The sequence below is a fragment of the Hyla sarda genome, chromosome 7 (assembly GCF_029499605.1).
Source record: "Hyla sarda isolate aHylSar1 chromosome 7, aHylSar1.hap1, whole genome shotgun sequence".
In the NCBI taxonomy this organism is placed as follows: domain Eukaryota; kingdom Metazoa; phylum Chordata; class Amphibia; order Anura; family Hylidae; genus Hyla; species Hyla sarda.
Window position 1 is genome coordinate 142,355,101 of NC_079195.1, and position 27,953 is coordinate 142,383,053.

At 42.9% G+C, this 27,953-nt stretch overlaps 1 protein-coding gene across 4 annotated transcripts in view; it reads left to right on the forward strand.

The window, feature by feature from the left end:
• Positions 1-27,650, forward strand: part of NCOA4 (nuclear receptor coactivator 4) — a 47,960-nt gene extending 20,310 nt beyond the window's left edge. For 2 of the 4 annotated variants that reach the window (XM_056530909.1, XM_056530913.1), the window contains exons 2-10: positions 13,974-14,122; positions 15,860-16,000; positions 20,187-20,275; positions 20,478-20,586; positions 20,727-20,828; positions 21,417-21,569; positions 21,947-22,963; positions 23,447-23,539; positions 25,498-27,650. In XM_056530909.1, the coding sequence (XP_056386884.1) occupies positions 13,974-14,122; positions 15,860-16,000; positions 20,187-20,275; positions 20,478-20,586; positions 20,727-20,828; positions 21,417-21,569; positions 21,947-22,963; positions 23,447-23,539; positions 25,498-25,503 (1,859 nt within the window). In that variant the 3' untranslated portion in view covers positions 25,504-27,650. Of the gene's footprint in view, positions 1-10,044; positions 10,201-13,973; positions 14,123-15,859; positions 16,001-20,186; positions 20,276-20,477; positions 20,587-20,726; positions 20,829-21,416; positions 21,570-21,946; positions 22,964-23,446; positions 23,540-25,497 lie in introns of those variants that run through there. The other 2 variants (XM_056530912.1, XM_056530910.1) reach the window with 2 other exon arrangements.
• Positions 27,651-27,953: the final 303 nt, after the last annotated feature.

Genomic DNA, 27,953 nt, shown 5'->3' on the forward strand with positions numbered 1-27,953 from the left:
ACAGAACTACAACTCCCAGCATGCCTGGACAGTAAGGGCATGCTGAGGATGTGTAGTTTTGCAACATCTGGAAGGGCACAGTGGTCTCCAAACTGTGTACCTCCAGATGTTGCAAAACTGCAACTCCCAGCATGCCCAGACGCCAAGGGCTGTGTTGTAGTTTACAGGGTCCTATTACAGCAATGCATGTCGCTTTACGGCGACGTGCATTGCTGTAAAGGGCCCGACCGCGGCTGAAGATCTACTCACCTGTCGCCGCCGCCGCCGTCTTCATCGTCTGGATCCGGGTCTTAAGGGACGAGGTAAGTACCGGGGCCGGTCCCCAGCACTCCCCCGTCCCCCGCCGCGTCCTCCGGTCTTCCTCCCGTCCTCTCCGGACTTTCAGGGGCCGGGCAGGACGGGAGGAAGTAACCGCCCCCCCTCCTGCGATTGATCGGTTAACTAACCGACAGATCGCAGGGGATCGGAGGAGGTGGCCGGCTTGCCACCTCGCTCCGATACTCCAGCATGGTCCTGGCTGTCTGCGACAGCCGGGATCATGCGAAATTACCGGGCGGTCGGGTCCCAGAGACCCGATCAGCCCGGTATCGCCGCAGATCGCAAGGGCGATTTCCCTTGCGATTTGCGGCGATCGCCGACATGAGGGGCCGACATGGCCCCCCTCGGCGTTTGCCCTGGATGCCTGCTGAAGGATTTCAGCAGGCATCCAGTTCCGATCTCTGCCCAGCGTGCGGCAGAGACCGGAAAACGCCATGACGTATGCATACGTCATGGGTCCTTAAGACCCAGGGTGTGAAGACGTATGCATACGTCATGGGTCCTGAACAGGTTTAAAAAAATAAATAATTAAATAAATAGGTATCCGTACTAGTACTTGATCTTAAAAAAATAAAATGGTATCAGGGCATTCCTAATCAATACTTTCAATGACAACGCATAACTCCATTAATTTCCTTATTGTGATTGTTGTCAGGAACATGAGCATTGTGCTGCACACAACAGTAAGCGCTGGGATGATGGAGACTGCGATTGTTCCTGATTGATGTACAGATATGTGGAGGATCGGGGCTTATTGCACTATACTCACCTTTTGTGGAAGTAGTCTAGTAGATAGTACTATGTATTTTCCAAGCAGGATTGTAAGGTACTTAGTCAAAGGTTTAGATCTGTCTTGAAATGAGCCTTACAGTAGGTATGGGGTAGTTGTAGGGGTTCCCCAAGAGGGAACCGTTTTCGCAAAGGGTTTTCCTCTGTGGTAAAGGCTGGAAATTTGTAGTAAATACGGGCCTTGTTTTGCACAGTGGTTGGTAATGTTTCAGTTTCTAAATATTTTCAGTAATCTGAGGCTTTTGTTTTTCTGAAGTTGCTGACTTTGTTTTTGACAGGAGGCTGTAGAGGCTGGTTTATCTGCTGACCTTCCTGGGCTTGTTGTGAGTCGTAATTACAGCCGTATACCATGAAGGACAATCTGTGTATATTGTGAGCACATCTTCAATCCTTTATGTTTTTGCAGTGAGACTGTAGTAGTCTGCCTGGAAACAATTGTTCTTCTGCCTTTTGAACTCTATGGTTGTATTTCATAATTTCTTTGTTCGTTGTATTTAGTTTTGAAGAAGCTCCATATGTCTGGACTTCTAAGTGACTCAAGGACTGCACCAGTGTGCGAACACAACTTAGAAAGTAAATAATTTTTAGAAAAAACAAAAGTGAAATAATTTTAAAGTTAGTTTTTATTGCACATTTTTTAAATGTAGATGCCATTGTCTACAATTTAGGATATTTTCATGTAAACATATTTCACTGTTTTAGATCTGCACCATTACCAAGTCCAGAATCACACATTTAAAGGGTCACTTTAGCAACCTGACTCCCACGTTCAGCCATTAGTGGCATTCTAGCAATATGATATCACTCTATGGGATGGGAATAAGACTAAGTCTACATGGTGACTCTAGCAATGACACTGGTCATACAGCCAAAGATCGTTGTCTTGTGCTTTCTGAATTGTACTGCATTGGAGCTGATGAAAGGGATTGTGGTTGTGCTGGGACACAACCATTCATCCTGGATGTGAAGCCGCACAATTCAGGCAGCTGGACACAATGGGGGAGATTTATCAAAACTTGTGCAAAGGAAAAGTTGCCCATAGCAACCAATCAGATCACTTCTTTCATTTTGCAGATGCCTTGTTAAAAATGAAAGCAGCAAGCTGATTGGTTGCTATGGGCAACTGGACAACCTTTGCACAGGTTTTGATAAATCTCCCCCAATGATCTTTGAATGCGTGACCTGTGTCATGGCCAAATTTGCCTTGTAGCAACTAGCATTACCCTTAAGTGTTTTGTCAGCAGTGTTTTCCTAAAAAATAGTTATAGAAATTAGATTTTTTGGGCAGTTCCCATCTATGGAGTTTAAAGATAACATTGGTAAAGGTTTACAAAAGCAATATTGGAAAAAAGCACTTAGCAGGTCTAAAAGGAAAACTGTCAGCCAGTTCACCCACACTAAACCCAATATACTTGGTGATAGTGTGGGTGAACTGGAGTCCAAAAAGGGTTCACTTTTTTGTGTGCCCTGGCTGCTGAGTTCTCCCCTGCTAAAGTTGTTTTTTCTATCTTCTCAGTGGCGATTTGAAGGCGGGTACCCTGCCGTCCGTCACGTTTTAGGTCCCGGTGGAAGGGGCCTAAGCCCGCCCCTGTTTGCATATTAATTTTCTTCAACCCCACGTAATAGTGAAGTGGAGTCACGTGACCCCTGAGCGCACCTCTCTGTCTGCAGAGTGCATGCGCCTGAAGTTTTTACGCAACTCTCACGTCCTGATGAGGTTTGAGCTGTGTGACCGGAGATCTCTCTGCGCACTGTAACTGCAAATGCGCCCAGCGCATGCGGAGTTGCACTGAGCAGAGCGCACTCCAGACGGACAGTTCTCATTTTATCAGGACAGGAGAGCTGCCTAAAAACTTCCGACCCATGCGCTCTGCAGACAGAGCGCTGTGCTCAGGGGGCATGTGACTCCACGTCACTAGGACATGAGGTTCAAGAAAATTAATATGCAAACGGGGGACCCGCCTTCAAAGCGCCACTGAGAAGACCGAAAATACAATTTTTGCGGGGGAGAACTAATCGGCCAGGGTACACAAAAAAGTGAACCCTTTAATGGACTCCAGTTCACCCACACTATCACCCAGTATATTGGGTTTAGTGTGAGTGAACTCGCTGACAGTATCCCTTTAAGAAACTATTATCTTGGCACAGTGTGCTTCTGAGCCATGAAGTTTCAGTTACTCTTTCAGGAGCACTTACCTATATAAATATATGCTGACATGGGTTTAGTTGCATGCTTAGCACACATGAACTGTGTAAACCAAAAGAAAGTGCCAGAATAGTGCTGATGCACAAAAATGGATACTTCTTGTTTTGTTTGCATATGATCTTTGTACTCACAAGGCCCTGCACATGGAACAAGTAGTAGGTATGGAACTGTAAAGAAATGGACTACACACGACACACTAACTGTGTACAGTGGGGAAGAAAAAGTATTAAGTCAGCCACCAATTAATCAAGTTCACCCATTTTAAAGATGAGGCCTTTAATTTTCATCATAGGTATACCTCAACTATGAAAGACAGAATGGGGGGGGGGGGGGGGGGAAAGAATACAGGAAATCACATTGTAGGATTTCTAATGAATTAATTGGTAAATTCCTCGGTAAAATAAGTATTTGGTCACCTTAAAACTAGCAAGATTTCTGGCTCTCACAGACCTGTAACTTTCAGAGTTACCTCTGTCTGCCACTCGTTACCTGTATTAATGGCACCTGTTTGAACTTATCAGTATAAAAGACACCTGTCCACAACCTCAAACAGTCACACTCCAAACTCCACTATGGCCAAGACCAAAGAGCTGTCGAAGGACACCAGAAACAAAATTGTAGACCTGCACCAGGCTTGGAAGACTAAATCTGCAATGGGCAAGCAGCTTGGTGTGAAGAAATAAACAATGGGAGCAATTATTAGAAAATGGAAGACATACAAGACCACTGATAATCTCCCTCGATCTGTGGCTCCACGCAAGTTCTCAAAATGATCACCCCATGGTGCCAAAAAGAACTGTGAGCAAAAATCCCAGAACCACACAGGGGGACCTAGTGAATGACATGCAGAGAGCTGGGATCAAAGTAACAAAGGCTACCATCAGTAACGCACTATGCCGCATTAGTTCAGCTGAAAGCTGAACTAATTTATGCAGGAAAAGTAATCTGCCGAGCCGAGAGGTTCGTGACGAATGGAATTTACTGTAAGTTCGCTCATCTCTAGTCACTATAATAATCTGTCTTGCTGAAACCAATTTTGCAGTCCTCCCTGCTGCATTATTTATTGTTCTTCATGACAAGCCTACCCTGACTACCCCGATCAAGTGCTGGCCCCGACAGTAGTTAGTACGAGACCACCTGAGGACAGTGGCTGCAGTGTATTTGGATATGTCATAGCTGCCGGGAAGACTCAAGCGCAGCACTGCATGCAGAATGGATTTAAAACATGACATACAACAACAAAAAATACTATACTCCTGCTTTTAATCATTTCTGCATCCACTGCAGCCACTTGGGTCCCCATGATCTGGCTGAACACATTTGTAAATTAAAAATAAGATGAAAGAACACCCTTACGTGTTTCAAACGGATTACTGGTTCTCATAGCTGTATGGAAATACATGTATCCTTCCCTTCAGAGGGGGACATCCATATGCTCTTACAGCAGGGGTGGGGAACCTCCAGCCTGTGGGCTTTATAAGGCCAGCAACCTCATCCATTCTGGACCCCCCATTTTAGCAGGAAAGATGCTAAAGGGCTTAGCACCACCACAGGTGTCCTAGCATGTGAAATGTCTAGGGGTATCTGGCCTCTAGTGATGTTCCTTGTGGCCATGTGCATCTCTTACACTCAATGAGTGACATATGTAGGACCCCTTTGTTTGCCCCATATACACTGTTTAAAAAAAATAAAGGGAACACTAAGAGAACACATCCTAGATCTGAATGAAATAACTAATTGTATGAAATACTTTCATCTTTACATAGTTGAATGTGCTGACAACAAAATCACACAAAAATTATCAATGGAAATGTATCAACCCATGGAGGTCTGGATATGGAGTCACACTCAAAATCAAAGTGGAAAACCACACTACAGGTTGATCCAAGTTTGATGTAATGTCCTTAAAACAAGTCAAAATGAGGCTCAGTAGTGTGTGTGGCCTCCACGTGCACGTATGACCTCCCTACAATGCCTGGGCATGCTCCTGATGAGGTGGTGGATGGTCTCCTGAGGGATGTTCTCCCAGACCTGGACTAAAACATCCGCCAACTCCTGGACAGTCTGTGGTGAAACGTGGCCTTGGTGGATGTGGCGAGACATTATGTCTCGGATTCAGGTCTAGGGAACTGGCAGGCCAGTCTATAGCATCAATGCCTTCATCATGTAGGAACTGCTGACACACTCCAGCCACATGAGGTCTAGCATTGTCTTGCATTAGGCCATTGTCTTGCATTAGGATGAACCCAGGGCCAACCACACCAGCATATGGGCTCACAGGGGGTCTGAGTATCTCATCTCTGTATCTAAGGGCAGTCAGGCTACCTCTGGCAAGCACATGGAGGGGTGTGCAGCCCCACAAAGAAATGCCATCCCGCACCATTACTGACCCACCTCCAAACCGGTCATGCTGGAGGATGTTGAAGGCAGCAGAACGTTCTCCACGGCATCTCCAGACTCTGTGGCATGGGCTCAGTGTGAACCTGCTTTAATTTCTGAAGAGAACAGGGCGCCAGTGGCGAATTTGCCAATCCTGATGTTCACTGGCAAATGCTAAACGTCCTGCACGGTGTTGGGCTGTTAGCACAACCCCCACCTGTGGACATCGTGCCCCCTCATATCACCCTCATTGAGTCTGTTTCTGACCGTTTGAGTGGACACATGCACATTTGTGATCTGCTGGAGGTCATTTTGCAGGGCTCTGGCAGTGCTCCTCCTTGCACAAAGGCAGAGGTTGCGGTCCTGCTGCCGGATTGTTGACTTCCTACGTCCTCCTCTCCATCTTCTGATGTACTGGCCTGTCTCCTGGTAGTGCCTCCATGCTCTGGACACTACACTGACAGACACGGCAAACTCTCTTGCCACAGCTCGCATTGATGTGCCATCCTGGATGAGCTGCACTACCTGAGCCACTTGTGTGGGTTGTAGACTCTGTCTCATGCTACCACTAGAGGGAAAGCACCGCCAGCATTCAAAAGTGACCAAAACATCAGCCAGGAAGCATAGGAACTAAGATGTGGTCTGTGGTCACTACCTGCAGAACTACTCCTTTATAGGGGGTGTCTTGCTAATTGCCTATAATTTCCATCTGTTGTCTGTTCCATTTGCACAACAATTCAACAGTGTGATTTCACAGAAGTGTGATTGACTTGGAGTTACATTGTGTTGTGTAAGTGTTCCCTTTATTTTGAGCAGTGTATGTAGGATCCACCTGAAGGTAAGCAGCCTACAGAGAGGTCCTACATACAGGGAGCAAGTTATCTTTGGAGGTCTACCTTGAGCCGGCAAGCCACATATTGGAAGGGGGGGGGGGGACTTCCTACAGGGGCAAGCTACCTCCAAACTAACACAACCCTGGAAAAGCTGTTGTCAGTAGCAACATAATGAATACCTGCTAAGGTTGCATTAAGATCTGATGCACTGATCGGCACTGCCCCATTCAATCCAATAACATGAATATAGTCACATAGGGCGAGATTTATCAAAACCTGTGCAAAAGGAAAAGTTGCCCATAGCAACCAATCAGATTGCTATGGGCAACTGGGCATCTTTTTCCTCTGGCCATGTTTTAATAAATCTCTCCCATAGTGACTTAGTTCGGGTCATTTTCTAAGCGAATCCGACTTTTGGCTAGAACCAATCGTGCTCTGACTCGCTTTTCAGTCCAAATCAATAGTCGGATACACTTCAGAAATGACCCCAACTTTCTCACAAAGTGACTACAATCGGGTCATTGGATTAAATGGGGTCCTTGCCAATGCGACCATGGATATGTGGACAGCCCATTTTGAGCTTCTGACAACATATCTATACATCAGAGGCACAAGTGGTCATGTGACTGCATGCCTCACCGAAGAGAAGCCGTTCTAGCAATCACCCTAGGAGTGAGTTAATTCATTTATTTGTTTTGACTAAATATAGCAGCTCAGTTTTTAAGCTGATAATTTTTATGGCCTGGAATGTTTTAATAAATATCTTAATGGCCCTTGGCAGGAAAAATGTTCCCCACCCCTGTATAAAAGGCACTCTGGGCATAAAGTTTCCAAAGCATTAACTAACGGGCTTGTTCAGACTTTTTATTTCAAAGGAATACAACTTATCCCCTTCCCAAAGGATAGGGGGTAAGTGTCTGATCGGGGGTGATCCCACCATTGGGACCCTGCACGGCACCCTGCCTCTCTCCATCTCTATGTGAAAACCAGAGATACCCGAATGCTGTATCTCCGGCTCTCCCATAGACATACATAGAGGGGGGGGGGGGGGGTGTCGGCCAGTGGTTCGTACCGACGTTCTCTGTTCCTGGGGATAACCGGAGTGCTGTGCAGGAGATCACAGGGGGGGGGACCCCTGTGATCATACATTTATCCCCTATGCTTTGGATAAGTTGTATGGCATCACAGTGCTCCTTTTATAGGGAAATGGGATTTCCCTATTGTTTCTTTCCTTCTAACAGAAGGTTAATATAGTTTAAAGAATGTACAGTGGTCCCTCAACATACGATGGCAATTCGTTCCAAACGAGCCATCCTTTGTCGAATCCATCGTATGTTGAGGGATTTGTGCAATGTAAAGTATAGGAAGCTGTACTCACCTGTCCCCGCCGCTCGCGATGGTGTCCCCGCCGCTCCCGATGGTGACCCCGGGCCTCCGCTGGGCCCTCCTGATCTTCTCCGGTCCTCTGCTGTCTTCTCCGGTCCTCTGCTGTCTTCTGCAAGGCCTTACTGGGCCTGCGTAGCGATGTCATTACGCCGCTGCGTACGCCATTCCTATTGGATGACGTGCGCAGCAGCGTATTGACATCATCTGAGAGGGCCGAGAAGACACCGGAAGACCAGCGCTGGACCCGGAGGGCACCCTGGAGCATCGTGGAGGGGTAAGTAATACTTAACGCACCACACGGGGAACATTAAGCTGCTATCTGGCAGCAGCTTAAGCTTTTGGCGCTGCCGGATAGCACTTAATGCGATGGCCCCGACATAAAAAAGCATCGTATGTCGATGCTGACATCGACATGCGATGGCCTCTGAGAGGCCATCGTATGTTGATTTGATCATATGTCGGGGCCATCATAGGTCGGGGGGTCACTGTATTTACATGTAGAGTATCCTGCGCATATTTGATGCGCAGGATTTGAAGCTGCAGTTTGTATGCACTAAATAGCTGAACCCAGCTTCAAATGTGCAGATGCAAATCCTGCTCATCAAATATGAGCAGGATATTGTACATGTAAATAGATCCTAAAGGCTTCCGGCGTCCAATTGGTGATTGATTGCTCCAAACCTGAGATTCAGGCTTGAGCAATTGGCTGCCGATGACACTGATCAATGCAATGCTATGGCATAGCATTGATCAGTGCTGACAATCAATGTACTGCAGGTTATAGTCCCCTATGGGGAAAAAGAGTATAAAAATAAAAAATAAAGTTAATATTTAACCCCTTCCCTAATAAAAGTTTAAATCACCTTTTCCCATAAAAAAAAAACTATGTTAATAAATATAAACATATGTGGTATCGCCAGGTGAGTAAATGTCTTAACTATAAGAAATCTATTATTAATCCGCACGATCAATGGCATACACGTAAAAAAAAACTTCAAAGTCCAAAATAGCGTATTTTAGTCACTTTTTATACCATAAATAGCATTTAAAAAGTCAGATCAAAACAAAATGGGACTGATAAAAAGATCACGGCGCAAAAAATGAGCCCTCAAACATCCTTGTATGCGGAAAAATAAAAAACGTTATTGAGGTTTGTGCATGTAGTTATGATTTTTTCCAGAAGTAAGATAAAATCAAACCTATATAAGTAGGGTATCATTTTAATCGTATGGACCTACAGAATAATGATAAGGTGTCATTTTAACCGATAAATTTACTGCGTAGAAACTGAAGCCCCCAAAATTACAAAATGGAGTGTTTTTTTTTTTTCTTTTGTTTCGCTTTGATTTTTGTGTAAAATGACTGATGTCATTACAAAGTAGAATTGGTGGCGCACAAAAAAAGCCATCATATGTGTCTGTAGGTGCAAAATAAAAAGGGTTATGATTTTTAAAAGGTGAGGAGGAAAAAACATGAAAGTGCAGAAAAAAAAAACGGAAAAGCCCTGAGTCCCCCAAGGGGTTAAAAAGTGATCAAAAAGGAATAAATGATTCCAGTATTATTCATATAGGAGGAGTGAGGGCTCTGCTTGTGACACAAAGGCGGCAAGTGCTTTGTATGGTCCAGCCATGTTTTATACAGAAGTGCCTAGAGGGAGACCACGCTTAAATGGGCACTGTCAGATATGTTGTAAAGCAGGTAGATCCAATAGGTTTTGCAATTGCTTTCAGTAGAAAATGTTCAGTATTTCATCCTGAGAAATCCAGTCAAACAACTGCCCCCCAGCTGTCTCCTCTGCCCATCATCTGGAGAACCATGGGATCCTATGGGATCACTAGAGCTACAACCTGGGGTTGGGTGTTGTGGGCGCCATATGGATGGTAAAGCGCAGCCGTATTTCTTACAGTGCGTAAGGCTACGTTCAAACCTTACGTCTTTAACGACTACCTAAAATGGTCACAAACATTACTATCTGCTGTTTTGCTTAAATATTTGTAAAGTGTGAACGGTAGAAGTGAGTCCTGCTGTAGACTAGTTGTGTACGGTAATTGATATGACTGGTGCAGTGTGGGCCCCGGTAAGGGGACTTGTTGCCGCCCGTCACTGTCCCCCCTCTGTGCTCCCCATCAGCTGTGTACGTGAGCGACTGACTTCTCCTAGTGGCGGCCTGATGGCTCGCACGCCCCGCCCACGTGTGACGTCACCGGGGCGCTTTAAACCGCTGTAGGCCGGAGCGAGCTTCTTCCTGCGGGGCCGGTGACCGGGAGATGAGGCTGTGCAGTGAGTCAGGTACCGCATACACCGCCGGGGCTGCGTGTGGACAGGGGAGATGCGTTTTGTGTGCATTGTATTTAGTAAGGGTTTGCAGAATGGCTCATTGTTACATAGAAAGATCTACAAGCTTCTATGCGTACATCATACAGTGTGGAGTAATCCACTGGTCTGCTGCAATGCTGGGAGTTGTAGTGTCATAACAGCTGGGAGCTCAGACACATTATTGACAGGTCATGAACTTGGGCCCTTATAGTGCTGCCTGGAGGTGGCTGACATGACATTCACCATCTCTTCTAGTGTGACTTGTGTCCAGGCTGTAATGATATAGTGTATACAGTATAAGATCTTATCATTTATATGGCTTTGTGTTTGCAAAGATAAACAAGGTATTAACCCTTTTTGGTTTGATCTCACTGAGTAAGAAGAAAAAATACATGGATTTCAGAATTTTTTTTTGTGATATTGTAGAATGTGTATTTTAAAGAATTTTTTTTTATTTATATTTTAGACAGTGCACTTTACTGCTATAATACATTCTTTATTCTCTAGGCCAATGTGATTACAACAGTATTATATAGGGTTTGTATTATTTTTACTTGAATGATAACTTTGTAAGGAAAGGAGTTTGTTTATGCTCTTTTGACCCCTGTAACTGTATCAAGGCTCCTATTTTTTGCGCTGCGATCTATAGTTTTTATTGGTACCATTTGTGTTATGATCAGACTCTTTTCAATCAACTTTTTTTTCTGGTGTATGAAGTGACCAAAAACCAGAAATTCTGGACTTGTTAGATTGCGAACACTTGTCAGTGTCATTGAGGCTCTTTATATCCAGGCTGCAAAAGCAGTCAGGAGATGCAAAATGAAGATCGAGTGGCATGGAGGCAGGTAGGTAGATCCGGCCGTCATGTCAGTAGATCCAGACCCTGCAATCACACTGGGGTGGTCCGTTATTCTACTGCATTAAGGCCCCATGATCAACTTTGATTGCAGGATCTAAAGGGTTTATAGGCTCACAGCAGCAATCACCACTTCAGGCTAATGGCTGCGTCCCCTGGATACTGATACCGTCCGGGCTCTGCCTGGTACAAAGTAGGATCACATCAGAATCCTGCTTCAAAGACACCCCCCCCCAGGAATGTTCTCATACACCCACATGTACATGCTCCTAAAAGGGATTATGAATAAAAGAGCTATTATTTTTCCTAAAAACAGCACCACACCTGTCCTCCTATGTCGATTGTGTGTGGTATTACAACTGCAACTAAGCTGCAATATCTGATACAAATGAAGTGCAGTGCTGGTTTTGGAAGAAATTGGCTCCTTTTTTAAAAATCCTGGATAACCCCTTTAAACGGGCACTGTCATGAGAAAAATGTTTTCATATGTTGTAGTAAAGTACTACAACATATCTCTAATATACTTTTATTAAAAAAAATGCTTTTAAAACATTTTAAAAGCAATTTGAAATTCGGCCACTAGGGGCGCCCTCCTAGTGGCCGAATGCAGTGCGGAGTGATGTCACTGCAAAATTCTGACTGATTCCGGCAGGGCATCAGTCGAAATTTTGCGCAGGCGCAGTAACAGCCAGGGCTGCGCATCGGCTTCCCGCACTCGCCGACGGTCCTGCTGCAAGGCGCGGGGGTTGGCTGCTCCTGCAAGGTACGGGGGACGCTGCTGCAAGGTGCAGGGGGGGGGGATGGGGCTGTGCTGCTGCAAGGTACGGGGGGGGGGGTGGGGGGCACTGCTGCAAGGTACGGGGGGCACGGAGGGATGTTTGGGTGTTACTCACCGAGCGGCAGGAAGAGGCTCCCCCGCACCCGTCCCTCCCGCATCGGCTCCTGGCTCACTCCTTCCCCCATGAAGCTCCTGTCCTGTTTGCCTCCAGTTGTTTTACCACTACAACTCCCAGCATGCCCTGACAGCCAATTGATGTCAGAGCATGCTGGGAGTTGTAGTGGTGAAACAGCTGGAGGCACCCTGTTAGGAGAACTAAGGGCGGAAGTGTCGGCCCCAGCAGGCATCAGTGACGTGGTGCCTGCTGGGGAAGTCTGCCTGGTAGTGCCAGGCAGACTAAATGCCATTTTAAAAATAGTAAAAAATAAATAAATAAAATAATAAAGGCAGGGAGGGGTGTTAGGGATAGAAGGGCAATAGGCAGGGACAGAAAAAAAAACATGATGGTGGGAGCTACCCTTTAAGGGAAAACTGCTTTGAAACGGTAGAATGGGAGCTGCTTTGTGTATCCTTTCTTCCCAAAATTCCTGGTGAAGCATCATTGGTCTATAAGTCTACGCACATTTTATGATGCTCTCACCATGGAAGAACATTAACCCTTTAGTCCTAAAAACAACTTCTGTTGTGTCATCAGATCAGGATTGACCGATCTAAACATCAGATGTGTCGCTATGACATGTTAGAAGTTTTCTTAGTTTTCCAAACCCTTAATATTTGGCCCGTTTTTCAGGTATATATCTCTGTTTTACAGCATGTGATGAAGGGGACCTTCTAGGTCTGCTTGTGGGGGTTGTTCAGAAAATGAATGTGCTTTCCCTGCTGTAGAAGTTTCCGTTTCTCTTGGCCGTCCTAAAAACAGCCTGGAATGTGTTCCTTGTCCTCACCCCTGCCGGCTCAACTAGAAGCTTGAACTTCCTAGTAATACCAGTTCTAGGAGCTTGACGTGATGTTCTGTGCTTTTTGCTTTTGTCAAGGATCCAGCTGTTGGATGTCCTGATCCCTCTTTAGCATTACATTACTAAGGAGATTTGTTTCTCAAGCCTAGATAAGGGGATCATATTAGCTGTCACCCAGCTTTCCCAGAAACAGCACAAAGGACCTGCTGGATAAAAGTGTTTAACAACTACAGTGGTCCCTCAACATACGATGGTAATCCGTTCCAAATGGACCATCGTTAGTTGAAACCATCGTATGTTGAGGGATCCGTGCAATGTAAAGCATAGGACAGTGCTCTACAACCTGCGGACCTCCAGATGTTGCAAAACTACAACACCCAGCATGCCCGGACAGCCGTTGGCTGTCCGGGCATGCTGGGTGTTGTAGTTTTGCAACATCTGGAGGTCCGCAGGTTGTAGAGCACTGTTAGAGGAAGTTGTACTCACCTGTCACTGCTGCCCGGGATGTCGCTGTCCATTGCTGCCGCCGTGTCCCCGACACTCCGGCAAGGCCTCTGCTTCCCTGGCATCCGCGCTCTCCGTCGCCGCCATCACGTCGCTACGCACGCCGCTCCTATTGGATGACGGGACGGCATGCGCAGCAACATGATGACATTGATGGAGAGTGCCGACGATGCAGAGGATCCTGAAAAGAGGACGTCCCGGAGGACAGGTAAGTGACCATCACCGCAGCACACAGGGCATCATAAACGGCTATCCGGTGGCAGCTGAAGAAGTCAGCGCTGCCGGATAGCAGTTTATGCGATGGCCCTGACATACAAAAGCATCGTATGTTGATGCTGCCTTCAACATGCGATGGCCTCTGAGAGGCCATTGCATGTTGAAATTATGGTATTTCAATCCCTGGTTGAACTTGATGGACGTATGTCTTTTTTTCAACCGTATTAACTATGTAACTATGTATGTCGGGGCCATCGTAGGTCGGGGGGTCACTGTATATTATTGTATTAAGTGCATACAGTATCATCTGTGTCTTGCACTGAAATATTTTATATTGTGACAGCATTTCCCAAGTGCATATGTCTGTTTATTTATTAGCATCTTAGAGCAGCTTTGTAGGAATCTATTAAACATATAACGTTGTTTGTCCTTCCAGAAATGCCGAAGGAAATGGATGTGGACCAAGACCTTCGTTCCTGTGGCCAAGATCCACTATCTAAATGCCTCCAAGCCAAAAAGGAACTGGAAACTGCTATTCAGGCACTGTTAAAGGCAGAGCAACAAGTGAAAGACAATGGCAGAGAGGTGAGTACTTCACTTACTTGTGGGATAATACAAGCAATGGCGGCTGCTACATGTCGTTTCTATGATTGTGCGTGCGCATTTGTACACGGCTTTGTTTTTGAGCTGTTTTGTCTCATTCTTGTTATGGTGTGAAAATGCTGGAACAATCTCTAGAAATATCATACAGTATATGCATGAAACATTTTTTTTATTTAAATTAAGGAGTCTGAGTTTGTGTAAAAGTATTTGGACAGATGCGTCCTTCAGGGTATATCTCCAGGTCAGCACCTACATCTGCTGTAGTGCAACACCTTTATGTAATAGGGATATATGTCTGCAGTCTTAACACCAGATGTAAATGCCCTAATAACACAAAGTTCATGGATACAGTCGCCCCCACTAAACAGACAACAAGTTCCTCTTGATTCGCCATGAGGCATCACCTGACTGGCCGGGAACTCTCTTTAGGCTCTTTCTTCCTGTAGGTGCAACTCTTGTTGCATTGTTTCTGCAGGAAAATATATTCATAAACTAAAATTCTCAATTGTTTTATTCTCAGCAATAGCAGGCAAGCACTGAAGACTTTTATTTGCTGTCTATTTGTCTATTATGTACATTTTGGGTAGTTGTATTGCCTGGTTCTGGTGTCCTGCTGGTTTTTGATTGAATACTATACAGGTCATATTTAGCATTGGTTGTAAATGTTTAAATAATAGATTAAATTAAAGGCCTGGGGGCTTTATATGATGGTATCTTGGGTAAGGGTAGGTTCACACAGCCGTCTGTCCTTGTTTTTTTTAATTTATTTCCCCCGTTTAGGTTCCGTTGTTGCTGCTTGTAAACAGATTACAAACGGTTGTAAAATAATCCCATTGATGTCAATGGGATTTTTTTTACAATCCTTTCACATCAGTTTGCACCCCTCTGTGCTCATTTCCGTGTTTTTTATTTTTTTATTTTTTACGGGAGAAAAGACGGTGCACGCAGTATTTTTTCTCTCATCCAAAAAAAAATGGAAGAAAAAAACATATACAGTAAATTTAACATTGAAGTCTATGGGAAACAGATGAGCCTTTAATGCAATCTGTTTGCATCCGTTTTTTCAATCAGTTTTTTTTTTTATCCGTTTTTACTTCTGAGCATGCTAAGAACAAAAAAATGAAATTTTTTTTTTTGGTTTATTAGATGAACAATAATGGATACAGATGGGTAACATCCGTTATTGTCTTTTAAAAAAAAAAAAATTTAAAGTCTGTTTTTGTTTTTGACGGGAGAAGAACTGGACGGGTCTAGACGGCCGTGTGACTGCAGCCTAAGAGTATACTGTGAAAATATATTTTGTCTGAACTTGTCTGTGTGTTTACTTGGATTTCTTTGCCACCTACCAGGATCTTTTAATACCACAAGCTTGTGATTTCATCCCGTTCTCGTGATTCAACAATATCACAAACATCAATATTTAATTGTAGAATCTGATAAATACACAAAGTAACATGTTTTGAGTGTCTGGTATTTAAAAGCATAAGCTGTTTGTATAGTTTAATGTTCCTTTCTTAATGCAGAGCATGCAAAATACTATCTAATACTAGGCCCAGCTCTGCAAGTGTTCAGCTGTTACAATAAAGCATATATGCTGCATAATTACAAGCCTGGATGTATCCTAGTATCCAAGATGTATTGTTTATCCTCTTGTGCTTTCCTGAATTTTTTATGGATTAAAAAACAACAATTTTGGAAACTTCCTTTTGATGTCGGCAGGTGAAGGCCCAGATCCAGTCATGCATTAGTCGCCACCTTGAATGTCTGCGCAGCCGTGAGATCTGGCTTTTGGAGCAGGCAGATCTAATACAGCAGCTGAAAGAGGAATCCCTGCAACAACAAACTCAGCAGCTTTACTGGGTAAGAGTGTCTTTGAAGAGTTACTGCTTGGTGCTGCTTGTGAAATAGATCCTGGTTGTACCCAGTGAAGATCTGCCCCCTTTCTGATTAGTTTTATCAGAAGCGGTGTACACACTAGGAAAGACCACCTAGACACCTGTTAGCTGAGATGATGCTTTCTTTTATTACAGAGGAATAGAATACGGTTATACAATGCTGTGTGCAGGAAGTGAGGTGAATTGGGTGTGAAAAGCAGCTTCTTGGTTAAAACTCCTTCTACGTATTTTTTATCTTTGCCACATTCCAATACAGGACGCTATCTTTCATGCTTGATGGAGGGAGGGAGCAAACAGGTAGAGGAGGAGCGAGCAGTTCCGCTTCAACGAGGATAAGCAATGCAATTTAGGAAAATAGACTTTTTAATTAGGGATGTACTGATGCTAGTATCGGTATCGGGGCCGATACTTGGCATCTGCATGGTATCGGGGTCTCATTTAATGTCCCCGATACCATGTCCGATACCTGCTGCTGTGCGGCCCGGCTCCGCTGTCCAGTTCTCCCGATCGCATCATATCGTTCCATGGAGGAGCATGTGACACACTTTTTCATACATTTAGTTAGCCCTGTATCGGGCAAGCAGGGACAGACAGACTTCCCTCTTATTTTTAGTTAATGCCAGCGTGAGGCGCAGGAGCAGATGCAGACTTGCATGGGATGCAAGTCTGCACCTCACACCGGCACTCAGGGTATATGGAGGGGGTGGCGGCCCCCAACTGATTTCAGTAGCCGGGGGCCACTGCTCAGAAGTGTATGTAATGTATAATGTGGGGGGGCAGCAGCGGGTGGATGTATGATGTGGGCATATGTATGGTGTAATGTGTGTATGATGTATGTGTGATGTGTGTATGTAATGTATGATGTGGGGGGGGGGCAGCGGCGGGTGGATGTATGATATGTGTATGTAATGTATGATATGGGGGCAGAGGCCAGTGTATGTATGTTATGTACTGACGCCAGCAGTTGTGCTATCTAATTTTTTTAATTTATGTTCAGTAGCTTCTGGCCACCCGCACTAAATTGCACCCCCAGAATCTCGCCCCTTCATGCCCGCCAACCAAGAGCCCCACGGATGCACGCAAACACGCCCGAACCAAAACTACAACTTCCAGCATGTTACACCATAACCTAAACTGTAGAACTATAAAGTGTAACATGCTGGGAGTTGTAGTTTTGGTTCGGGTCAGCTGCAGAGCCATAGGCTGCATCAGGGCATGCTGGGTGTTGTAGTTACTAACTGTAATTCCCAGTATTCCTTGACACAACCTATGGCTCTGCAGCTGACACGAACCAAAACTACAACTCCCAGCATGTTAGACAATAACCTTAACTGTACTACTATACAGTGCAACATGCGGCAACACCCAGAGAACCATAAACTGTATCAGGGCATGCTGGGTGTTGTAGTTATCTAGTAACTAAATGCAACAAAATTTAGCATTTTCTGACACATAAATTAGAGTAAGTAAAATGCACCACATGAACTGGAGAAGCAGAACACCCCCAGTAACACAGCGTTGTTCAGTGTTTTCCAATCTAAAGACTCCCATGAAGTCCCAATGAAGACTAAAACAATAGTGATTAAAATATTTTTAAAAGTGCGTATATATGAATAAAAGTTTCCAATTTTCTTTAAATAAAAATAAACATAAGTGGTATCGCTGCATGTGGAAATATCCAGGCTATTAAAATATGATGTTAATTAAACCGTATGGTGAACGGTGTAAATGTAAAAAAATTGTCCAAAATTGCTCGTTTTTGGTCACTTCATATGAGAATTTTTTTTTATAAGGTGATCAAAAAATTACCTCTGAACATAAATGGTTCTGATAAAAACTACAGATCACCGCTCACAAGATTGCCCTCATACATCCCTCTATATGGAAAAATTGGAGTTATAGGGGTCAGATGGGGGGGCTTGCCTCGGACGTAAAAGGAGCCATCTACAGCTCTCCCGCCACTAATATCCTGGCATGCTGCGATCACCATGGCCGCTATTAAACCATTAGATCACCGCTGTCAAAGTTGACAGCAATGTCTAAAGGGATCTTATAACCACCCCTGGTGGTCTAGTGGGGTGGATCGTACTATTTTGGTTGAAATTATTTTATCTACCAGGACAAGTGGATTTTCTTGAGGGACAAGTAGATTGTTCTCCGCTTTAGTCCCTTGGACAAGTAGTTGTTTTTTTATTTCCACACCCCTGAATACATATATATATATATATATATATATATATATATATATATATATATATATATATATATATATATATATTAATTACAGTCATGGCCGTAATTGTTGGCACCCTTGAAAATTTTCAAGAAAATGAAGTATTTCTCACAGAAAAGGGAAAAAAAGCAAATTGGACATAATGTCACACCAAGCTCCAAAAAATGGGCTGGACAAAATGATTGGCACCCTTAACTTAATATTTGGTTGCACACCCTTTGGAAGAAGAACTGAAATCGGTTGCTTCCTATAACCATCAATAAGCTTCTTACACCTCTCAGCCGGAATGTGGGACCACTCTTCCTTTGCAAACTGCTCCAAATCTCTCTTATTGGAAGACTCCTTTTCCCAACAGCAAATTTAAGATCTCTCCACAGGTGTTCAATGGGATTTAGATCTGGACTCATTGCTGGCCCTTTCAGACCTCTCCATCGCTTTGTTACCATCCATTTCTGGAGGCTTTTTGACATATGTTTGGAGTCATTGTTCTGCTGGAAACCCCAAGATCTCAGACGCAAACACATCTTTCTGACACTGGGCTGTACAGTTTGACCCAAAATCCATTGGTAATCCTCAGATTTCATGATGCCTTGCACACATTCAAGGCCCCCAGTGCCAGAGGCAGCAAAACAACCCCAAAACATCATTGAACCTCCACCATATGTCATTGTAGGTAGTTACATAGTTAGTATGGTTGAAAAAAGACATACGTCCATCAAGTCCAACCAGGCAATTGAAGTGAAGGGGATAAGGGGAAGGGATGTAGTTTTAAGGTTTTAGGTACTGTGTTCTTTTCTTTGTAGGCCTCATTCCATTCTCTTTCTGTTGTCCATGCTTAGTGTGGCACACACAAACACACAATGCAAAGACTAAGTGAACTTCTCTCATTTTTATCTGCTTTTAGGTGTGATTTTTATATATTGCCCACACCTGTTAGTGTGCTTTCACACTATAAAAATGCAGCCGTTTTAACCCGCTATCGCCCGTTATTAATAATGCCCGTTATTTTGTGACGGGCGATAGTAATGGGAGAATTAGTGCATGCACTATTTCTCCCGTTCATTCGCCCGTCACAAAATAATGGTCGTTATTAATAACGGACGATAGCGGGTTAAAATGGCTATTTGAAAAATCCCATAGACTATAATGTGATTTTCTGATGGCCGTTAGTGATTTTTTACCGGCCATATAATTGCCGATTTCCCCTCTTTTCATAACAGACATTCATAACAGGTGCATTTTTATAGTGTGTAAGCGCCCTTTCTTGCCCCAGGGGAGTTTAAAGGAGCATCACATGCTTGAAACAATCTTATTTTTCCACAATTTTGAAAGGGTGCCAATAATTTTGTCCAGCCCAATTTTGGAGTTTGGTGTGAAATTGTACAATTTTGCTTCTTTTCCTCCCTTTTTTGGTTTAGTTCCAATACACACAAAGGAAATAACCATGTGTATAGCAAAACATGTGTTACTGCAATCCTTTTCTGTGAGAAATACTTAATTTTCTAGAAAAATGTCGAGTGCCAACATTTACTGCCATGACTGTATGTATATATTAGTACATATCAATCCTCTACAGTTTATATTAGTACATATGAGTCCACTACAATTGTATCATCTAAAGCTTGATGATTAAATTGTTTTTGGACCTGGAATAAGGGGCCAGAGCCTCCTTTTGCTTTATAGCATCTCCTGCAAAAAATCTTTGGCTGCTATGTATTGTCATGGCACTGTACTATACCATAGTGTATCCAACCAACCTGCATACTAATCCAATAAGCTGCAGATGGATGGGTTTTTTAGCCTTGCAGTGTTTGTCTTGAAATTCTTCCCTTACCTTACAAAGACAGTACTATTAATTCTTGTTTGTACGTGGAGTTTTTTGGTTTGTTTTATTGCTATATTTTTCTTATTTTTGTAGTTGTTGGGACAGTTCAATTGCCTGATTCACCAACTGGAAACCCCTCACAGTAATGATCTTGCCAATCAAATTACTGTTTGCTTGGAGAGGTAAGTGTCTGTAACACACGATTGTCATTTGTTTGTTTACCTTTACTGAATTTTACCCCTAGTGACTTGGTAATGTTTATAAGATTGAGTGAAGTTATTCCAACCAATGAGGCAATGTATATATGAGAGCCTTCATATCGTATATAATATTTTTTTAGTTTTTCACTATAATTTCCTTTTTTTTTTTTTTTTTTTTTTTAAGACTGGGCAGCCTTGGCTTGAAACCAGAGGAATCTTGTTCCATGCAGTTTGAAGCAGATGTTGCTTCTCTTAGAAAAGCTATTACTACATTTGGATCAATTAAAGTAATGGTAGGTGGATAGTGCATAATTTGTCATCTCTGCAAATAGGGTGGATTAGAACTGGATTATGTTGAAAGTTTATTTAATACAGATCACTAAGGAAATACTGGAAAAAACTGAAAAAAAATGTATATACATTTATTTTCTAGAACTGTGACGAAATGCCAGAAAATGTAAGCACTGCCCCATGCAGTTTTGTCTCCCAGAATCCTTGGCTTCTCGACAATTGCTACGTTTCTGGAACTGAACAGGTACATTCAGTTCTTTTCTTCTGAAGTTGTAAGAATAATATCTGTCTGTTCTTAGCATATTCATTAACTAGAGGAGAGATTCTGGATACTCTTGTGTATATATTGCAAAGAAAAAAAATAAATACATACAGTTGAGGGATCCGTGCAATGTAAAGTATAGGCAGTTATACTCTCCTGTCCCCGCTGCTCCGGACTGTCATCACTGCCCTGGATGTCGCCCTCCATCGTTGTCGCCACCTCCCCAGGTTGTCCCCGCCGCTCCGGAACATCTCCGCTGCCCGTGATCGTCGCCGTTATCACGTCATTACGCACGCCGCTCCTATTGGAAGATGGGACGGCATGCGCTGCGACGTGATGACGACGACGGAGAGCGACAGCGATGCAGGGGATCCTGAAGAGGACGGTCCGGAGCGCCATGGACAGGTAAGTGATCTTCACCGGACCTCACAGTCTGCGCTGCCGGATAGCCGTTTATGCGATGGCCACGACATACAAAACATCCCATGTTGATGCTGCCTTCAACATGTGATGACCTCTGAGAGGTGATGCTCAGGTGCTACATTAAACTTTTTGTCTATTTTATTTTAGCAGAAACCTCTTTCTACATTGTGGAACACCCATCTGTCAGACTGGCTTCTAGAAGGCAAAGGAAATAACCTTGCTCAGTGTCCTGCTCTGCAAATTCCTAGCACTTCTCCTCAAGACTGGCTGTTAAAGACACAACTCACTGAGACCATTATGGTAAGATATAGTCAAATTGTGAATATTTAACTTGTGATGTATGATTTTATTATTAAAGGGTTTGTATGAGATTACATAAAGTTCCCCCCCCCCTTAGAAGCAGTGCCACTCTTTTCCCTAAGTTATTGGTAATATTGCCTCGTAATCTTTTTATGTTTATCTATTTTTTTTTCTTACATGGGGCAAGTGTGCAGTACCCATGGACAAGAGTGGTAATGATTCTAAAACAAAGCAGCCTTGTTTCTCTAGTCTTGTACAAGCCCTTTCAACTGTTTATTGTATACATGATGATGACATTTCAAGATTGGAGCAAAGATGATAAAATATTCTCATTCTTTTACTAGTGTTTAATATACATATATATTTATATTTTAAAGAGTTCAGATGTCCCAAATCTTCCCACATTTAACATGGAGCAAGTATGGGGGAAGTTGGGAGAATTGCACAATTGGCTGCTACAGTCACAGAGCAAGGACAATCCCCCTGAGAAGACTGAAGTCCGCACTCGGGAAAGCTCAATTTCAAGCTCCTCTTTCTCCTTTGAAAAGTTAGATTGTGATGATTTGGATCTTCCGAATGATGAAGAGATGGATCTGTCCGATTGGTTAGTCTCCCCTGCTCAAGCTGAACAGTTGGAGACTGATGTTGTGGACAAGTGGAGGTTTGTCTTCCAACCATTTGTGGAGGACTACAGTATTGGTGATTGGCTCCATAAACTGGAACCCTGTGGTAATCGCTGTGGTGGAAAAACAGCTTCTCTGGAAATAGAAAATCTAGGGAACCTCAAGTGCCTCCATGAACAGCTTGGAGGAAAGAAGGCATCAGGTTCTACCAATGAAATGTGGCTCCTACAACAGTCTCAGCCTCATTTCAAGATGGAAGAGGTCTGTAAAGCAAATGAGCCCTGCTCTACCTTTTCCGAATGTGTCTGTGATGAAAGCTGTGAAAAAGAGGCTCTTAGGAAGTGGCTCTTAAAGAGAGAAGGAAAAGATAAGAATGGGGTCCCTCTATGTCACGAGCGCAAGTCTAAAGACAAAGAATGTGAAAAGTCAAAGCCTTCAGTTAACATGTGGCTACGTCCCTGCAAAGCAGACTCTGAAGACAATAACTGCACCAACAAGACAGAAGAATGTGAACCCACCCTTAGGCTTTTTAAAGCTTTGCTTGACACTCCATTAAACTGCTGGGTTGTCAAGACCAGCACAGCAGAGAGAAAGCTTGAACCTGAAACAACTGACAGTAAATATCAGACTCCCCTGGTAGAAACACTATCTCCATTCCATTTGCCTCTAAATGCCAGCAGCTGGGTGGTGTCCTCCAAGAACACAGATAACACAGCAAAACCAGAGCAACCTGCACTGGAGGATAAGTGGCTTCTGCGTAAAAAAGCACATGTAAGTAACGTGATAACATGCTCTGCAGATTAGAGGAGTGAAAGACACTCTGTCTGTGAAAGCAATGCATGTTAAATCTATAGTATGTTCTTTTTACTGTTTATATATGCAGTAGCCATCATTTACATAAGTTAGTCTGTTATAGTCATTCATATTTCAGGTGATTGCTGTTAGATGTGACTGCTGTTTCTTAACCGCTCAACAGATCTACTGTAACACTATAAACTATGCAGACAGTGGAATTGTAAATGTAGTTGTGAAGTAAGAATTTTTTAGTTCTGGATTGGTGACTAAGCAATGAGAGCAATGTATATGGTGTCAAAGGGTGAAAGTAAATTGGTAAGCTCAAAGGTTTCTTTGTAGCCCCAGCCTAAATTATAACCGGAGGCTATTTATAATTGTTTCTTGTTAAAAATATTAGTTCTAACAGGTTTTTTTTCAGTATTGCTTTTGATAGTTATAAAATAATTTAATCTTTTTCAGGAATTTTATGGCCTTCCCAGTGTTAGTGACCTGTTTGCCTGTATGAAACTTGCAGCTGACAAAGAACAATGGCTGCATCGTACACCTATACAGGTAACCTTGTCTTTCTGTATACTGATTAACAAGGGAAGAGGGAGAGACAGATAGGGAGCGTAACTTGTGCCGTTACTCCGGTGTAAACCAGTGCAAGTGAAATAATAAGGTTATGCTAACCTGAGGATGTTGTATGCAGAGTACAACATCTAGTAGTGCATATCACCCAAATCCAGGGTAAGGAGCCAGGAGCTGCCCGAGGAGAATCCTGTGTCGGAGATGATCTCTGACCGGTGATGTGAAGCTGAAGGTGTTCTGAAGGAACGGGGAAAGGAATCCTCATGGTGGCGCTCACTATTCAGTGTTCTTAAAGTAGAAGCAGAAGGAAGGTATATCTCCGATGCTAAATAACCGATGCGGACAAGCAAAGTAATAAAAACGAAGTGCGGTTTAATAAATAACGTGTAGTTTGTTACTTTCATTCAATTTATTAAACCGCACTTCGTTTTTAATACTTTGCATGTCCGCATCGGTTATTTAGCATCGGAGATATACCTTCCTTCTGCTTCTACCTTAAGAAAACTGCCTAGTGAGTGCCACCAGGAGGATTCCTTTGCCCGTTCCTTTTGAACACCTTCAGCTGTATATTGATTTGGTTAGATGTTTGTTAGAAATGTGCAATTAGAAAATTTTGTACGGTCTATGTATCCCTTTTAAGTATAAATAAAGGGGTTCTCCTGGGAACTGAATTTATCAGACCCTTATCCCCTATCACCTGGAAAGGAAAGAAGTGTCTGATTGCGGAGGGTCCGACTGCTGGGGCTCATCCTACTTACCCATCCTCTGTGCGCTTCAGCTGTCTTCTTCCTGAAAGTGGGCAAAGGACTCTTTACTCAGCTAATCATTGGCTGAAGCAGGAAATTGCTAAGGCCAGTGATTGCTAGCAGGCTATCACTTGCCGACGTCCAGGAAGGTGGGGGCCAGAGCGTGCCGAGGACGGGTAAGTAGGACAGGCCCCTTACAGGAGATCACTGGAGGCCCCAGCGGTAGGACCCCCATGATCAGACACCTATCCTGTCTATAGGGGATAAGTTTCTGATAAGTTCAGTTCCCCAGAGTTTCCCATCTGGAAATCTATGGCATGTTTACAGAACTTGCCATAAATGTCTGATAGATGCAGGATCCCTTTCTGGGGTCCTAGGCCTCCTTTGTTCTGCCTGTTGCATCAATGGATGCTGACATGGCCATGGGGGGGTCGGTTACTTTTTTGATGCACCTGTTGCTGCAGCGGGGAGCCTGGTAAGTATACGCACAATTACAATAATGGGGGCTGAGCAGCTAGGCATACAGCTTATTCCTCACTGCACAGAATATATACTGCCTCTATATGATCTGCTGAAGTGAAGCCCTAAAAAATTTGGATTTGGACTAATCCAGTTATTTTGAAAACTTTGACTAATTAGATTTCTTCCAAATCAGTCCATCTCTTATTACCAGCCTTCTATCTAGTTAGCAGCTTTTTCAGGCTGAGGAGAGGCCCGTTGTAGTATTATAAATTGCTTACAAGATATCAAGAAATATGAATCCTCAGCCTGAAACTTTACATCCAGTAGAGATCTCAAGTCCTGAATATACAAAACGAGCCAATACAGTCAACGCATAGGTTCACCATTCTGTGTATAGTACTCTTAGGCATACTGTTCCTTTATGGGTCACCTATGTTGGCTTTATAGCTTTTAAATATTTATTTTAAAGGGTATTTCTGTGGCAAGTAAAACATTTTTGCTTTTAGTTTAATAAACATCACCTGTCCGTGGGTTGTATATTCTATTGCAGTTCATCACTAATGATGTGAATATGTGTGGCAATTAATTTTATTCATATATTTTTTTTATTCTCATGTTTTTGTTTTTTTTAAATTAGGTTTTATAGCTGGCTCCTATAAGCATGGAAGACCTAGATAGGGAACGTTGAATGTTGCTGTTATAACTTGACTGTGATTTCTTCTCTTTTTGTAGATGTGAAGTCCTCATGATTCCAGCGCCACGTCACGCTAATAATGCGCACACAGAAATCTATGTGATTTTCAATTGTTCTCTTTTCTTTTGTCATCAAAAGTGTTTTCCTGCCGATCGTTATTATGTACTGAACTGTGACTTTTTAGATGATTTGTACACCTTGTACATTAAATCCACTACAGGAGATATGCGTACCAACCTGGATACAAATCATGTGTTTTCAGAGAACGTTGTCTGCCTAACTGGTGGTGCAATTTTCTGCATCCATAGTATGTCAACTGTTAACCCTGATGGTGGAACATAAGCAGATTTATTAATGCTTCTTAATGCTTATGAACCAAATGTATCACAGCGGCTCAGTTGGGTGCATCTTGCTAGACACACTGAACACTTCTGTCTTTTATGCCACCTCTAAATTTGCTTAATTACCTCCATTATTTCGGCATTTAAGACACACCCTTTGTCTACACCGCACACACTCTTTAAAGAGTTACTATTATTAGAAACTACTTTTGTCATCCCAGTCAGACATGTTGAAAGTTGTTAATCGCTCCTCCTGAGACCCCATGCGACCCTTTATTAGCCAATGAAGGAGGCAGCATTGGGCTCCACTTCTTGGCCAACTGAGAGATCCATACATTTTCTCTGCATAGAAGTCTATGCAGAAAAATGGGTGGCTCTCATAGCTGTTCCGGAATAGAGTGCAATGCCGCCCACTTCCCAGGCCAATGACTTGCTATCGTGGCAGGTCTAAGCATTAAGACCTGGTGCGATCAGCAACTTTTAACATGTGTGATCGACATGTGAAAAGTTGTTTCCAATGACAGTAATGTTTCAAGCCACAGCTCTTTTCAGGACATGGTCTACTGAGATACAATACATACTAATGTCACAGGGCACTTTTTGTTTTTTATGGCCTTAAATGGGCAAAATGTAGGTTTGTCAATCTCTCTTAGATTTTGGTTTCTCTGGCTGTAACACTAGCAAAGCCACCATGCTGAACAAGCAACATCATCTCCTTGTGTGGGGCAGGTGTGCAAACCCATTTCAGTGCAGAGCATATCTAAGATAAAAAAAAAAAAAAACGCAGCATCAAGTTGTGTTGCAGGTGCATTGCAGTTTGTAACTGCATCATGTCCGTTTCCAATAGTAAGGAATGGGAAAATGGAATTGCAGTATTGGGAACTGACGTGATGCAGTTACAAACATCACTGCAACCGGATCGTGGTAGTTCCTTTAGGGAACTCTGAGGGATGTAATGAATAGGAAGGAAGAAAACAAGTATTTTTATTGAATTGTGCAGTTGTGGGTGAAATTGTTGTAGCAGTATGCTCCACTTTTATTTTACATTTGGTTTGGAAGTTGTGTAACTTCTAGCCACATTTGTTTTACATTTAATGACACGAGCAGGAAAGATGCTCTAGTCATTCTCATTTTAGCATTTTGCACAGAATGGTGGGAGAAGGCAATTTCTTTTATGTTTGTCCTTACCTCTTAGATATTATATACATATATAATAATTTGTGTCATCCCTGCTTCTAAATATCTGTCCATTAACAGAGTAAGTAACCTATATATTTTTAATAATTACGTTTTACTAGTTTTGGAGGCATTTCTTCACTTTTCCAGTTTAACCCTTTTTTCTCGAGTTGAAGCCTGTATCATTGTTCTGTTTCCATCAATAAGAGAATATTAAGTGCATAACTGCCAGGCTTTAAAATATATATATATATATATTTGGCAACTAGGGGGGAGATTTATCAAGACCTGTCCAGAGAAAAAGTTGCTGATTTGCTCATAGCAACCAATCAGATCGCTTCTTTCATTCTTCAGAGGCCTTTTCAAAAATGAAAGAAGTGATCTGATTGGTTGCTATGGGCAACTCAGCAACTTTTCCTCTGGACAGGTTTTGATAAATCTCCCCCTAGGACTTCTCATTAGGTGGGTCCATACTTATCTGGTGCTTGAAATTCATCAGTTGAAGTGTTCTTTTGCCGACTTATTATGTGGAATGTTAAGGTGCCATGATTTGATTTCTTCAAAGTTAACGTTTTACTTTAAATGACTTATTAATCCATCTTAGCCCAAATAAAAGTCTTCAATGTAAAATTTTACTTTACCGTTTAATATTCCATTAAAGAGTTATAGCAATATAGACTGCTTGTGTTTGAATTCAATGGTTTAATTGTAGAGTGTGTGTGTGTGTGTGTGTGTGTGTGTGTGTTTTATTAACAAAAAGAAAAGTTACAATTTGAGCTCTAAAAAGACCTAAAAATCTAAAATTCTGACACAGTTGTAAAACACTTCTTTTATTAACCATAATGCAATGCATTCCACACAACAATCTAATACAGGGTGGGTCACCAATATATTTGTTTCTAGTATAAATTCTGGTTCCAGTCCCTTCTCAAAAAGAAGCTGGCTACTACCTTCTCTTTTTAGTTTAAAGGGGTACT